Raw genomic sequence first — 17112 nt, forward strand, 5'->3', positions numbered from 1 at the left:
GACTTTTTTTACAGTCACCTCCTGTTTTCATATGATATTTTTTGACATGTTTTGTAGTAAATTCAACTATCTATTTACTAAAAACATGTCAAAATTTACATGTGAAAACAGGAGATGACCCTAAAAATGGTTTTTCGTCTCCTACAAAATTCATGAAAAAGCAGATAGGAGGTATTGTCACATCACCGACGATATACCAGAAGTATACAGTATGGTGCAAATGAAAGGAATAAATTCGATATTTCGTAAACCAGCTATTTTAGAGAAAAATCCCGAAACAGGTCGATTTTTATTTTTAAATTACGATATTTTGACATATATACTAGTGACGTCCTCCATCTAGGTGTGATGACGTAATCGATGATTTTTTTAAATGGGAATATAGGTCGTGTGCTAGCTCATTTGAAAGATCATTCAATTCTTTATTTAGTAATATAAACTTTTATTTAAATATTTGTACAGGGTGTCCAAAAAATTTTCTTAATTATATTATTTGACAAAAAAAGAAGAATGTATGTAATTTATTAAATTCAAAATACATTTTACTGTTGCCTAAAAACAAAAAAATGTTTATTTCACAAATAAACATTGCTTTTCGATTAAATTCAATGTTCATGCCAGCTCCCACCAACCACCTGCATCTTGGAAATTTGAACATTTAATTTAAGGCTATGGGTACAAAATTCGCAAATATTTTACGTGTATCCCTACTTTTTCTGTCTTTACACGGCAAATTACGTGTAGTAAAATTCACACTGGTATTGATATGTAAACATTACTAGAATGTCATTCTACTTGAAAATGTCATCATTAATTTAAAGAGATGGGTTTTGAATGTTCTTGGATAACTGTTATTTTTATAATTGAAAATTATTAATTCAGTTAATAAATATGATAATTTTTTCACTAACTATGTATTCAGTGATTGTAATAATTTATTTGTACAACAAAGACTAATACTCAATCGAGAAAAGAAGAAAAGTGTTAAAGTGATTTTTTAATAATATATTGTTATGGAACGCTTACAATTTTGAACATCTTTAACAACAAAATACTTGGATCACAGAATATATTATCCTGATGTATTCTCTGCTTGGATCTTCCACAAATAATACACAATAAATAACTTTTTATTAAGTTCACGTCTTAAATCAATTATTTATCAAATACACTATATTTCAATAATATTTAATCAATAACTCAACATATTCTCGATACAATGTCAAATATTTAAAATTGTCACTGATTGTCAGTGTCTGACTGACAATATATTATGCTGACAATATTATATTCGGCTGAGTGCGTTGTAAGACAAAGATAGATTTGGAAAATATTACCACGGCATTGTGTTTATTTTTTTCGAATCCTGAAAAAACCAATAAATATTTTTGAAAAATTTAAACGCAGAATGAAAGACTAAATTATTACCGAGGGCCGAAAGTCCCTTAGAATAAATAAAAAGTTTATTTTGAATAATATATTTGAAATTAAAAATCACACTAAATTTTCTCTTAGTTTTTCACCCCTGTAACTTATTAAAATAAACATTATAGAAGTTCTCAGGGACTTTCGGCCCTCGCTAATAACGTGATCTTTCATTCTGCGTTTAAATTTTTCAAAAATACTTATTAGTTTTCTCAGGATTCGAAAAAAATGAATCCCCATTTGAATAGCATTGCAGCCGAAAATACGTACCGATCCTCTTAAGCGAAAAGCAATGTTTATTTGTGATGTAAACATTTTTTTCTGATTTCTGACAGCAATAAACTGTATTTTGAATTAAACAAATTACATAAATTCTTTCCTTTTGTCAAAAAATTTAATTTAAAAAAAATTTTTGAACACCCTGTATAAATAATTATGTAAATGTTTGCATTACTGAATAGAGAATTTAATATCCTTTCAAATGAGCTAGCACACGACCACTATTCTCATTTAAAAAAATCATCGATTACGTCATCACTCCCAGATGGATGACGTCACTAGTATGACGTAGGCCAAAATGTCATAATTTAAAAATAAAAATTGACCTGTTTCGAGATTTTTTCTTAAAGTCGCCGGTTAACGAAATAACGAATTTATGCCTTTCATTTGCACCATACTGTATAATGTGGCCATACCAAGTAATACATCCTTGATAAATATAAATATTTTTATCTACGACTGATACATAATATATGTATTATACTTGTGGTGTTTGCAATATAATGCCATATAATAATCCCTTAGGGATTAATAATGCGGGATTAATAGCTATTAATCCCTCTGGCACAACAATCACAAAATTCACCACGGAAACAAAATAATCAACCTCAAAAAGTGTCACTGTCAAACGAATAGTATATTTGACATAAAAATTTACCATAAACAGTACGTTTTACAATATTGTGAAGAAATACATCGATCTCCGTCCGTCACATGTGAAAATAAATTCATTCTTTCTAAATTATCAAAAATCTAAATGTACAATACAACGTATAGGAAAGAACAAATTTGCAGATATTGGTAGGCAGATTGCCAAATATTTAAACTTGCCAAATCCTCAAAGTTATACCGGCCATTGTTATCGCAGATCATCTGCCACTCTGTATATTGATGGAGGAGCCGATTTAACTGGATTAAAGCGTCATGGGGGCTGGAAGTCAACACAGGTAGCTGAAGGATACATTGATCAGTCTATGAGAAACAAGGCAACTACAGCAGATACTATCGCTAAAGAGATAAACAGTAATGTACCATCTTCTTGTTCTACAGCAATCGAGATCCCAAATATTTGTATTAAAAACTACTAAAGTTAATGATGATTCTCAACCAATTCAGTTTATTAATTGTACTATTACTAATTTTAATGTTTTTAACAAATAAAGTTGTTCATTAAAAATCTTAAATTAATTAATTTGTCGTAGATAAAGTAGAGTATACTACTCGCAATAATGGCTCTCATTCCCTCGGAATGTTACTCCCTCGCCGCTAACGCGGCTCGGTTCGCAAATATTCCTCGGGAATAATAGCCATCATTATTGACTCGTGGTATAATCTACTATTATTGCACAAAATCTTGTCATATGTTTTTTCCATAATCATCACTACGATGATGATTCATTGTATTGAATTGTACATTACAATAACAATCTGGTCATAACTGACCAATGAGTAATTTTAATTTAACCTAAATTAATACTGTTCCTTAAAATGAAGAGCTTACCCCATAGCGTCTCTTATCTAATCTAACAAGATCATGCACTATTCTAACATACACAGGCACACAAGCACCATGCTGTGCTTTTCACTATCACCTATCACTCAAACTAGTTCAAAAGGCTTTGTCCTCTTCATTCTTCTAGTTTGCCCAATAGTATCGAGGAGCTGGATTTCCTCAATATTCTCGTACTTACGAAGTTGTTGCTCGTGACTTCCTGCCATCTTCTTGATGATTACATCCAGGTTCCATTTCTAGGTCCTTATGGAGATCACTGTTTGTCACATACCAAGGAGCATCTAAAATATTTCTCAGTATTTTTGTTCTCGAATCTTTGTATAATTTTTATATTACTTGGTCTAGTAAGGACACCCCCATAGTGTGCATCCGTAAGTCCATACAGGTCTTAATATTTGTTTATAAAGTAATAACTTATTATGCATCGACAATGTGGAGTTTTTTCCAACTAGCCAATACACTTTTTATATCTTTCTTTTGCCTTTCATAGTTTCCTTCCTGTTTTTTTTTTGTAGGCCACTTTCAGCTGATTCTAAAAAAAATTTAAATGAATGGTAATTTTTTTATTTTTAACAATAATTAAAAATCAAAAGAAATAGGTACTATTTACAGGTAATAATATGCATAAATAATTCGTTTCATAAAGAATAAAGAAAATTGAAAACGGATTTTATAATACTTACATAATTGTTTAAACAAAAGAGATCCAGCCAGAGCAAAACTAACAGACAGAACAGCAAAAAAAGCCACTAATTTCTATTTTCCATCCAATCAGAAATTTTTAGGTTATCATGAAATGGAAATGTGATGTGTGATGACTACGCGGCACGCGACCCTACTTACGTAGAACACGCGCGGCAAATTTGAAAATGAACGCAAATTGAATAGTAAATGGCCTCACTTAAAATATAGGACATTGGTAGTATGTTCATAGAATGTCTTGTGGTATTATTCCACCAATAATTTAATCAGATGTTCACCGAATGTTCCTTGAATGTCCAGGACATTCAAACATTAATAGAACTTTGATCTTACAATACATACGATACATTCCTGGAATATTTTGTGTTGTTAGGGATTACTCTGGAGTGAATTAATGTATGATAAAAATTGGTCAAGTTGCCTGTGAGTTCCTGTAAAGCATGCTAGTATATCATCCACGTATGTGGATGGTATGGATGTGGACTTAGCAGTTCGTTGATGGTGGTCATTTTGATTTAATTCGCTGCTAGTATAAGAGTGTCATCTACGTAACGCAAGTTACTGATTTTTCTGCCTCCTATAGTGAATCCTTCATCATATTCGTCTATATTCTGTCTTATTAAATCAAATCATACTTTATCATAGATAGCAAATGGACAAATGAGTATTTATACTTTTAGGTTCCTCCTCTGAAGAAATACACAATGATGCTAACAGTTATTTGAACTCGGACAAACGCTTGGTAGGAGAGGATACAAAAACTGTTGATACTTCATTCACTTGTGAAATTTGCTCCAAACAGTATTTATTAGAACGTAATTTAAATAGACATATGAAGTCGCATGATGGTAAAGAAGAACGACGTAATGATGAAGAAAAACGTTTGAAGTGCGAAATTTGTTTGAAACGGTTTCGAACTAATTTTGAAGTAAAATCGCATATGAGAATTCATACAGGAGAAACATTTAAGTGTGAACTTTGCCCCAAACAGTATTTTTCCAATTCTTCTTTAAAATTACATATGAGATGGCACACGGGAGAAACTTTTTCATGTAAAATATGCTCCAAACAATTTGTAAGAAGATCTAAATTCAAAGCGCATATGTTAAAACACAGTGGAGGGAGTAAAGAAAGACGTTTCACATGTGCAATCTGCTTCCAAACATTTTTACACAAAGATAATTTAGCACGACATTTAAAATGGCACACTGGAGAAACTTACACGTGCGAGATTTGCTCCAAACAGTTCGTTGACCGCCATTATTTCAACGTCCATCTGAGATTGCATACGGGCGCAAAACCTTTTCAATGTGAAATTTGTTCAAAACATTTTTCACACAAGTCCGGAGTAAAAGTACATATGAGAACACATACTGGAGAAAAACCCTTCAGCTGTGAAATCTGCTCCAAACAGTGTGTAACCACTTCGGATTTAAAGGTTCATATGAGAAAGCACACTAAAGAAGCGCCTTACGAATGCGAAATTTGCCCCAAGAAGTATGCAACAAGTAGTAGATTAAAAAGTCATATGACCGTGCATATGGAAAACCGTCCTTTTAAGTGTGAAATTTGTCAGAGACAGTATAAAACAAATAAAGATCTTCAATTGCATATCAAATCACACACTGGAGGAGAAACTTTTTCGTGCGAAGTTTGTTTAAAACTTCTTTCTACAAATTCTTCGTTGACATTTCATATGAGAACACATACTGAAGGAAGGCCCTTCACATGCGAAGTTTGCTCCAAAGGATTTTTCAGTAGTTCTAATTTAAAAGTACATATGAGGATTCATACGAAAGAAATTTTCCCGTGTAAGGTGTGCCCTAAACAATTTTTAACAAATTACAACTTAAAGATACATATGAGAAGGCATACAGATGACAGGCCTTTCCCCTGTGAAGTTTGTCCCAAACGGTTTACAGTGCAAAATGAGTTAACTTCACACATGAGATGGCACACTAGAGACGTTCTTTTCACATGTGAAATTTGCAGTAAACAGTTTGTTACCAAGACAATATTAACTAGACATATTATGAGATGTCATGCAGGGGAAAAACCATTCTCCTGCGAAATTTGCTGCAAACGGTTTGCTGCCAAAATATCATTAATTAATCATCTAACTAATCATACAGGGAAAAAACCATTCTGTGAAATTTGCAACAAACAGTTTGATACCAAAAGATCATTAGCTATTCATATGAGAATTCATCCGAGGGAAAAACCATTCTCCTGTGAAATTTGCTGCAAACAGTTCGTTACCAAAAAATCATTAACTAGACATATAAGAACTCATGCGGAGGAAAACCCAATTCAAACGTGAAGTTTGCTTTAAAGATTTCGCAACTAAGTTCTTAGTGCAACCAATGGAGTTTTTATTTGAAGGTATGATTCTGAACAAGACCGTAGACTGCAGCAACAGACTACAGACGCCACTACTGGTTCATATCGTCGCCTTTATACTACACCGGCAAAAATAAAGGAACACCTTAAAAATGTAACATGTTTGATGTCTTGGATTTCCTAAACCAGTTGTCCGATTTGAGTGATTTACCGGTTGAGATATGCAAATGAAATTTGGTAGGTTTTAAGAAGTAGTTATTGCGCATTTTTGACATACAACTAAGAATTTTATATTCACCATTGGCGTGCGTATGGGATATATCTAAAATGTTTATACAGGGTGAGTCACCACTAACGCGACGGAAGATTACAGCGAAATGGTAAAAGATTTGAAAAAAAAATTTAATTAGTGGTTTGTAAGTTGATAAAATCTACATTTTAAAATTATTTTGAAATATACAGGGTGTCGCAATAAATGGCGGCGTATCAAAGTTATATTTTTTCTTATGGAACACCCTCTATTTTATTGCATTTTTTAATTGTCCGCAAAAAATAAGATATAGTTTCATAAGGCTTCCCTATATCCATGTACAGTGTTCTGAGTTATGGTGACTTTTCTTAAAATGTAAAGTTTTAACAGAAGGCTTATTCTCAAGTTATTTAATAAATTATAAAAAATACTTTTACATCTAATATTTGGATATTGGTTGAATGTATTTCATGATTAATTGTTACACATTTATTTACAGGGTGTTCAAAATTTACAGTTTTATTATTGGATTATTCAATGTGTCATATTATTCTTATTTTAAATGGAACACCATGTAGATTAATAAATAATTATACTAAACGAATCTACCTCTTTCGAATGGTATATGGATGTCTTATACCTAGGTGTCATAGTTTTTGCGTAATTTACAATTATTAAAATTCTTAATCTGTAAATCGGTTTTAAAATAAAAGATGTAGTTAATTAATGGCATTGTAATTTTATGACAGTACGGTCTGGTAATTATTTTATAATTAATGTATTTCATGATTGATTATTACACATTTATTTACAGGGTGCTCAAAGTTTACAGTTTCATTATTGAATTATTTAATGTGTTATATTATGCTTATTTTAAATAAAACACCATGTATGTTAATAAATTATTATACTAAACACAGGTTTCTCTTTCGAATGGTATAGGGATGTTCCATAACTAGGAGTCATAGTTTTTGCGTAATTTACAATTTTCTTAAACGGTAAATTGATTTTAAAAATAATATTTATGCACTCTCGATTTTTAAACTGTACGAAATAAATGTTTGTTTACTGTATCATAATGAAATGAAAATTATGTCTATTTACTAGACCCTTATTATGAAAAGGAGGTATATTGGTCTGTATACAATACATTTTAAAAAAATCAGGATCTGCTCCAAAGTCTAAAATCCATAAACGATAAGTTAAATATTTATCATAATCCTGTTCGGTCTAATATTGGTGTAGTTAAGTTTTATACGGGTAATAGTGGTTTCTCTTAAGTATTCTAACAGTCGTTTGACTGATTTACTCGAAATTTTTCTTTACTAGTATTTGGGTTTTCCGTAACAGAAAGCAGGACATCAAGTTACTTGACGTGATCACAAATAACTGGTTTATTTTTATTTAACTTTCCGAAATTTCTCAAAAACGTCCTTTTTTGGTTGTCTTCTATCAGTATACCTACTTTTAAGCGTAAACTTTAGAAAGTAAGATACAATTTTGCAAACACTCCCCAATGCAAAGTACCATGTCTACTCTTTCGTAGATAACGTGGTTATTCATTTTTAGGAACAATTAAATTTGAATATACATGGATGTTTATATTTTTGATAATTACCAGACCGTACTGTCATAAAATCGCGATGTCATACAATGAGATACATCTTTTGTTTTAAAATCGATTTACAGATTAAGAATTTAAATAATTGTAAATTACGCAAAAACTATTAGACCTAGGTATAGGACATCCATATACCACTCGAAAGAGGTGACTTCGTTTAATATAATTAATATACATGGTGTTCCGTTTAAAATAAGCATCATATGACACATTCAATAATCCAATAATGAAACTGTAAATGTTGAACACCCTGTAAATAAATGTATAATAATCAATCATGGAATACATTCAACCAATATCCAACTATTTAGATGTAAAAGTATTTTTTTTATAATTTCTTAAATAACTTGAGAATAAGCCTTCTTTTAAAACTTTACATTTTAAGAAAAGTCAGCATAACTCAGAACACTGTACATAGGTATAGGGAAGCTTTATGAAACTACGAGGTCTGGCTATTAAATAACGAGACTGCTTATGAAAAAGAGTTTTATTTTAAAAATTATTCTACAATCGAATGCTCTCCTTCAATATATTCCCCTTCCCTCGCCACACACCGTTCCATTCGTTTTTTCCATTGGTCAAAGCAATGCTGGAAGTCTTCTTTTGTTAGAGCTTTTAGGAGCTCCTCCGTTTTTCGCTTCACCTCTTCTATCGACTCGAACCGGATTCCTTTTAAGGCAGACTTGATCTTCGGAAACAGGAAAAAGTCACAGGTTGCTACATCAGGCGAGTACGGCGGGTGTTCGAGCACTGGAATGCCTCTAGCGGCTAAATAACGCTTCACAGACAGCGCGTTATGAGCAGGTGCGTTGTCCTGGTGCAAGATCCACAACTTGTTTTCCTACAACTCCGGCCGTTTCTTACGAACTCGCTCGCGCAGCGTTACCAAAACTTTCAAATAGTAAGTTTGGTTTACAGTTTGATCCTCTAGAGCCCATTCAGTCATCACGATGCCGTTAATGTCGAAAAAAACGATTAGCGTGGCTTTAAATTTTGATTTCGACATCCCTCCTTTTTTCATTCTTGGCGATGCAGGAGTTTTCCAGTGCATGGATTGTCGCTTATTTTCAACATCGTATTTGAATATCCAGGTTTCATCGCAAGTGATGATGTTTTCCATTAATTTAGGCTCTTCATGTAACCTCTCAAGAAAATCTGAGTAGATCTGTTGACGGACGAGCTTTTGGTCAGGGGTCAAATTTTTTGGGAACAACTTCGCACAGACTTTCTTCATGTTCAATTCGTCATGTAAAATTTTTCTGACAGTTTCTTTATCGACGTTTACAGTCTCAGCAAACATCCGAATGCTCATACGACGATCTCCGCGCACAATTTCATTTATTTTGGTCACTGTTTGCGGAGTTGAAACAGAGACAGGTCGACCTGGACGTTGGTCATCTTCAGCTCTCTCTGGGCCTTCATAAACTGTTTATACCATTCGAAAACACGCGCACGAGATAGAGAATTCTCACCATAGGCCTCTTTCGACAAATTATAGCACTCAGTCGGAGTTTTTTCAATTTAACGAGAAATTTCACATTAATCCATTGCTCATGTTTTTCGTCACGCATTGTTATCGGCACGAGAAAAAAACACGTTCTTTTCTAACCTCTACAGAAAAAATACTACTACAGCGACAAAAACGTGTTTTCGTACTGAAAGAGTAGACACTTCCAGCTATCCAATACAGGGTGTTCCATAAGAAAAAATATAACTTTGATACGCCGCCATTTATTGGGACACCCTGTATATTTCAAAATAATTTTAAAATGTAGATTTTATCAACTTACAAACCACTAATTAAATTTTTTTTTCAAATCTCTTACCATTTCGCTGTAATCTTCCGTCGCGTTAGTGGTGACTCACCGTGTATACATCCCTTTGTGGTGCACTATTTGTGTGCCACTTGAAAACACGTACTAACTCTTACTAATCTAACGAACCCGCCACGGACGCGTAGCGCACACACGGCGCTAAGTGTTCGGCGCGCATATCTATACGTACCTTAAAACATTAATTTGGAAATGTCGCATGTCGGGCCAAGTTGCATCTAAGTGAACTTTTTAACGAGAGTAATATTTTAAGCATTTTAACTCCTTTTTTTTCGCTAACAGGTGCATTCAGATAGTGCATGCAAACTGGGCACTGATCCTTTTTGGGATGGTGAAATCCATAATTATAATTTTCGATAAAGTTGATCCACAATAATGGGATAGCACTGCAAGAAAACTTTCAATGTGTGACTTCACTGCTTCAACTAAAAGAGGATCAGTCATTTTTTAATGTGTTTACCTCTTCTGTCCTTCTTAGTAGTATTTCCCTGTGTACTTTTCTTTATCGCTATCGTTTATCACAACGTTTACATAAACACATCGTTTTTGGAACAAGAACAAACTCTTGATTAAATACTCATATCCCGTTCACATGACAGGCGCTTAACGCACGTTTTGAAACCACGAGATTACAACTACATACAGTTTAGTTGTCAAAACGCGCGTTAAGTGCTTGTCATGAGAACGGGGTTAACACAATCGTGCACTAAAGGCAATGTTTTAATTTGTTGTCAAGTCTTTTAACATTTCTCGAATTATTGCATTATCATGAACTGAATCAACAGATAATAGCAATTACGTGGTAGGTTCAATGATTTCAGAACAACACGCGCAATAACTAGATAACTAGATTTAACTAGTTGCAGCATTCAACAATAATTTGATAACTCATCAAGTTTTAGCACTGAATGTTAGGGGTATTTGAGTTTTATCAACTTTCGTCGATCATAAATAAATACTTAACCCGTTTGGAATGAGTTTTCAAGTTTTTACACAATATGGAGGCAAATAAAATACACCCTGTGAACTAGTTATCTCAAAAACGCCAATTTTGAAGTTATCAACTTATAGAACTAAGGTGACGATATGGTTTTCTATAAGCTGTGTGTCGAGCACAGCGACACAGTCGCCGAAGGCGACATACGCTGAACGTCGCCAACGCTCACTAGACCAGGACTAATCTGTAAAAAAAAACGTGTATTTTTGGATGTGAGAGGTGGCATTCGGATTTTTGCAGATAAACTTAGGTGACACCTTCAGTAATAATAATTGACTTATGCTCCTCAAATATGCCCGGAACATTAATAAAAAAATTAAAATATTTAAAAATTTCGAAAAACATCGATTATTTTCTGCACTTTATAACGATTCGTTTTGAAACAAAGTCGTAGAGAAGCAAAATAAAGATAATTGAATTTTGTATGATATACGACTGGTCCAAAATGTCTTAAGGTATTACCGTTGATTGATAAATACATTTTTTTTTATTTAAAACACAAAACCACATCAACCGCGCAGGGTTATTAGTGGATATAACAATACAAAGTATTACATTAAATAGAGTTATACAATTTGATGTCTTTTAAATATGTTAACACGGATGAAACTTTTTTGGTGAGGATTATCTTGAGGTCGTCTGTGATTCTATGGGATCTTCTTTCTTTTTGAAATTGAGGACACTCTTAATGTGCTTGGCTTAGCTTCTAGGTCTGTTCTTACAAAGATGGCTACTCCGCCACTTGCCTGTTGTGCTATTCTGTTTTTTGGAAAACATTGGTAGTTTTGAAGATTAATATTGGATTGCTTAAAATGAGTTTCTTGAAGACATAAGATCTTAGGGCATGTTTCATTTATTAGAAGTTTTAATTGTTCTAAATGGGTGTAGAACCCATTGATATTCCACTGTAATATATAGGGGTTAGACATTTTCGAGTTCTGACTGAGAATGTGTTTCATCGGTCTCTTCTGTGCAAGAGAAATTATTGGGGCTTAGTTTCTTTCTTAATCGAGTTATATTATTTTTTAATTTTGAATTGTGGGTATAAGCGTGAACAAAATTAAGGATCTGAATTAATTCGGCTGTTTCGTTCGAATAGTTTTTTGAGGTTATTTCGGGATGTTTTGCGTTTAATGTGTTTTCGAGAAAGTCACATATTTCGTTGAATTAAGGACAAATGGTGGTGATCTGTTTGCAATTTTGTCTTTAATTGTCTCTAGGGAAAGTAAAAGTTCATCTCGAGAATTTCTTTTAGACGTTTTTGTTTTTTTTTCTTTGATTTCCTTGTTACTGGAGAAGTGAAGATATGAGAATCGGTCTGTGTGGTATTTTCGTTGATTTCTGGAGACGATGAGATGAGCCTTTTTAGATGTTTTGTGACGTTTGGAATAATTTTAGGTTGTGTTATTTCTAATGGAGTAAGATTGCTGATCTTGTTGGAAGTTGATGATGTTGGGATTTTTAAAGTGTTTGTTTCATTTGTATTATTTGTAGGTCTTGACATATCGTCAGTTTGATAAATACATTTATAAATAAATACGTATTATCTTTTCTGCAATATAGCAATAAATACAAAATAAGGGTGCAAAATACGCCTGTTGTTATTCAATGTTTCTTAACCACTTTGGTGGCACTTAAAACCTTAGTAATTCGCTTAGAAAATTCTTATAACTTTCTTAAACGGTCTACCAAATTTCATTAAAATCGACCTAATAGATTTTGCATAATAATTTGTAATCTAAATGTTTTTAAAAAAGTTCAAATTTTTTAAAATCTTTCTGAACAAAAAGTAGACCATTTAGAAGTTGGCTAATTTTTTTACATATAAAGAGGTGTTTTACCTATCTAATACACTTTACAGAATTAAAATCGGATTATTTAAGGGGCCTCAGCAATGTTTTAAAATTATAAACAATTTTTTGGCTTATAAACAAATCGCTTTGTTTAAAAATAAAAAAATTAATTTCTAGCAATGCAAATAATTAAAAACGGTATAATTTGACTTCAACTTTCAAATGCTGTCAGCAGAATTGCAATTTTTCGATTTTTTGAAAGTTCCACCGCGTTTATCTCGAAAACTGTGCATCCTACGAAAAAACTTATAGGAACATTTTTTGCTTAGAATTACCCAAGAAATACAAAAAAATGTTTTATTTTGCGAAAAATCGATGTTATGTAATTCCTCAAGTTCTTTGTTTATAACAATCTTATTGACATCCAGATCAACTGTTAACCAAAAAATTCGTGTTCTACGGGTCAAAATACATAAAAAACTTGGGTAAGTCCATCTAAATAAAGGAGCCCGTAGCACCCCCTCCTGGTCACAGCACTAATTTGTTTTTAAGCCCAAAAATTGTTTACAACTTTAAAACATTGCTGAGGCTGCTTAAATAATCCGATTTCAATTCTGTAAAGTGCACTAGATAGGTGGAGTGCTTCTTTATATGTAAAAAAACTGACAAATCTTTGTATGTTCTAGTTTTTGTTGTGCAAGATTTTAAAAAATTTTAATTTAAAAAACAATTAGATTGCAAAATTATTATGCAAAATCTAGTAAGTCAATTTTAATGAAATTTGGTGGACGGTTTTAGCACATTGCAAAAATTTTCTAAGCGAATTAGGAAGGTTACAAGTGTAACCTAAGTGATGGAAAAACATTGAATAAGGACAGGCTTGTTTTGCCCCCTTCTTTTATATTTATTGCTATTTTGTAGCAAGGGTGGTAAATTAAGACGTTTTTAAATCGCATCTGATAGAAAATTTAATTATCTTTGTTTTATTCCTGTACGACTTTGTTCCAAAATGAACTGTTTTAAAGTTATAAGCAAAGAAAGTAGAAAAAAAAACGAAATTTTTTGAAATGTTTAAATATTTTATTTATTTTTATTAATGTTCCGGGCATATTTGAGAAGGAGCATAAGTCAATTATTATTAACGAAGTTATCACCTAACTTTTTCCGCAAAAATCCGAATGCCACCTCTCACATCCACCTAAAACAGATCCTTCCTAGTCTACACCGGAGTACTGTTCCAGAACCAGTAGTGTCGCCCACTTCAAAATGATCGCACGTATTTTTGCTGATTCCTAACGATTTTTTGTGTATTTGTGTACTAATGGCATTTCTTGTGACTGATATCATCCTGAATAAAACTGAATATAAACTTGAACTGGTTTTTATTTAAACGACAGCAGCTTCTGCAAATATAAGCTTGTTTGATTTTTCCGAAACAATCAAAGTTTTCGATCTAGGTTGACTCCCCTATCTATCTGTTCTACAAGCACATATTCTTAATCACACATGAAATCAATTTTTTAAGTGAAATTTTTCGAAACTGTATAAAGCGAAGATTCACTGTGTAACAAAAAACAGAACTTCTGTTGGAGTATGTGTAAAGAAATTGGAAAGGAAAAATAAACTCACAACAGAAGTAGAATAAAAAGAATAGGTAAAGTAAGAAAAAGGGAACAAAAATGAGAGGGCTTCTCCGATAGAAAGCCGATGTAACAAAATAGTACTTTTGCAGTAGTATTAGTGTGGGGATGTATGGGATGTATTATAGGGGTAGTACCTTTCTATCGGAACGGCCACATCGAGCGTCATGGACGGGAGATGGTTCTTGATAACTGGTCCCCATAAGACATCCAACTCTCATTTGTGGCTCCTCGTGCCACATTCCGGGCAACTGCATTGGCCTGCAGGCTAAACTAAGTGAGGGTAACCAGATATGGTGAAATCTACCGAATGATTGCCGGTATATGCAATCCCACCACTTACTGGCCAACGGCTTCGGGCGGATGAGCTAGTATGTGGAAGGGCACTCTTTTGTCCTGAGATCGAGAAATCGGTCTCGAAGGCGGATGAACCAAGGATGGTCAACGGTGGAAGGATGCAGAAGGCAACGGGGAACCACTGCATTAAAGACTCATAGAGTACCCCTAGTTAAGTCATTACGGTGTACACCAAAAATAGTGGAAACTCTACTGATCATGGGAATCGGATACCAAGATCCGGCAGAGAGAGAAAAGCACAAGACTACAAGGCTCACTCGGTCGTAAACCTGCAAAATCCTTGTACAAAAATGCAGAAACCAACAACTTTAAGAGTTGCAACGTGGAATGTGAGAAGTTTGTTCTCTGCATGAAAACTGGATAATGTTGAACAAGAAATGAATAGACTAAACATCGATGTTTTAGGAATCAGCGATACACAATGGCCAGGATCCGGGAAATGTTCAACACGAAATGATGGCGTATTTTATTACTCCGGAATCGACAACAACACCCATCGGTACGGAGTTGGAATCATCATTTTAAAGAAATGGAAAAATTCTCTGATTACCTGTACTCCTTACTCAGAACTCTTAATATTAATACAAATTAAAGAAAGACATAACTTTATAAATCTTATTCAAGCCTATGCACCAACAGCAGATAAAGATGACGATGAAATAGAACAATTCTACAACGACTTAGAAGAAATGCTGAAAGCAATAAAAAAGCAACACATTAACATAATAATGGACGATCTTAATGCCAAGGTCGGTCAAGGTAAGGTAGGAGAACATGTAGGAAACTATGGACTTGGAAACAGAAACGACAGAGGAGATCGATTGATTCAATTTTGCCAGAGCGAAGACTTCGTAATAACAAACACCCTTTTTAAATTACCTCCTCGGCGATTATATACATGGACATCTCCACAACATACCAAAGAAAAAATAGTGAGAAATCAAATAGATTACATTCTGATAGCAAGGAGGTATCGTAATGCTGTTAAATGTACTAAGACGTACCCAGGAGCTGATATAGGCTCAGATCATAATCCGGTAGTTACTGTGATAGAGGCGAGACCAAAAAAGATAAGGAGACCACAAAGAAAGACACTAGATTTAGTTAAACTTAGAAACAAAAATATACAACAAGAAACAGAAGAACAAATAAATGAAAACCTCAGTTCAGTGCAACAACAAATTAACGATACAGATAACGTTAACCAAAAATTAAAGTACATAAATACAGCTATACAAACAGCAGGAAAGAAACATCTGACAAAAACGACAACAAAGAACAAGGGGTGGATGACACAGGACATACTAGACTTGATGGAACAAAGAAGAAATATGGAGAATTACCTAGACAAATACAAAGAAATAAACAAACACATAAAAAAGAGAATAAAAGAAGCCAAAGAGGCGTGGATTAAAGAACAGTGTGAAGAAATGGAAACCTATGAGAAAAAGTATGATGCGTTCAATATGCACAAAAAAGTAAAAGAGATAACAGGAAGCATAAAGAAATGCCAAATAGGTAAACTTAAAGACAAAGATGGAAACCTTATTGTAGATCTAGAGAATAAAATAAAAAGATGGACAGAATACCTGAATGAATTATTTGAAGACGATAGAAACAACTTAACTCAGATAATCAATGCAACTGGGCCAGACATATTGAAAGAAGAAGTAGAATACGCAATAAGAAACGCTAAAAATGGAAAAGCAAACGGACCTGATGAAATCCCTACAGAACTGCTGAAGCTTTTGAATGTTCAATCCGTAACCATAATATTGCATATATTCAATACAATATATAGTACTGGTATAATACCACAAGAATGGTTGCTGTCTACGTTTGTCACCATACCGAAGAAAACTAAGGCAGTGCAATGTTCAGATCATCGAACAATCTCCTTGATGAGTCACCTGCTTAAAATATTTCTTAGAGTCATCCACAACCGAATCTATCAAAAACTAGACATCGATATTAACGATACACAGATGGGATTCAGAAAAGGATTAGGTACAAGGGATGCTCTCTTTGCCCTGAACGTTCTAACACAGAGATGCCTAGATGTTAACCAAGAGGTACACGCCTGCTTTATAGACTTTGAAAAGGCCTTTGACAAAGAACGCCACAGTAAACTCAAAGAAATCCTGGAGAGTAAGAACATTGACACCAGAGACATACAAATAATATTAAATCTGTACTGGAATCAGCGAGCTAATATATAAATAGAAGACCAAACATCGGACGAAATAGAAATACGTAGAGGGGTACGACAGGGTTGTATATTGTCACCGCTCTTGTTTAATATCTACAGCGAACAAATATGCCAAGAAGCTCTCTCATATGCAAACGAAGGGATAATAGTCAAT

General features: G+C 33.5%; 1 protein-coding gene across 4 annotated transcripts in view; it reads left to right on the forward strand.

The window, feature by feature from the left end:
• LOC126882250 (gastrula zinc finger protein XlCGF57.1-like) overlaps window positions 1-17112 on the forward strand; it is a 74429-nt gene that overhangs the window by 15527 nt on the left and 41790 nt on the right. The window contains exon 3 of one of the 4 annotated variants that reach the window (XM_050647079.1): window positions 4600-8375. The exons of 2 other annotated variants lie outside the window; for them this stretch is intronic. In XM_050647079.1, the coding sequence (XP_050503036.1) occupies window positions 4600-6239 (1640 nt within the window). In that variant the 3' untranslated portion in view covers window positions 6240-8375. Of the gene's footprint in view, window positions 1-4599; window positions 8376-17112 lie in introns of those variants that run through there. One more of the 4 variants, XM_050647077.1, reaches the window with a different exon arrangement.

This window comes from Diabrotica virgifera, chromosome 3 (assembly GCF_917563875.1).
Source record: "Diabrotica virgifera virgifera chromosome 3, PGI_DIABVI_V3a".
Lineage (NCBI taxonomy): Eukaryota > Metazoa > Arthropoda > Insecta > Coleoptera > Chrysomelidae > Diabrotica > Diabrotica virgifera.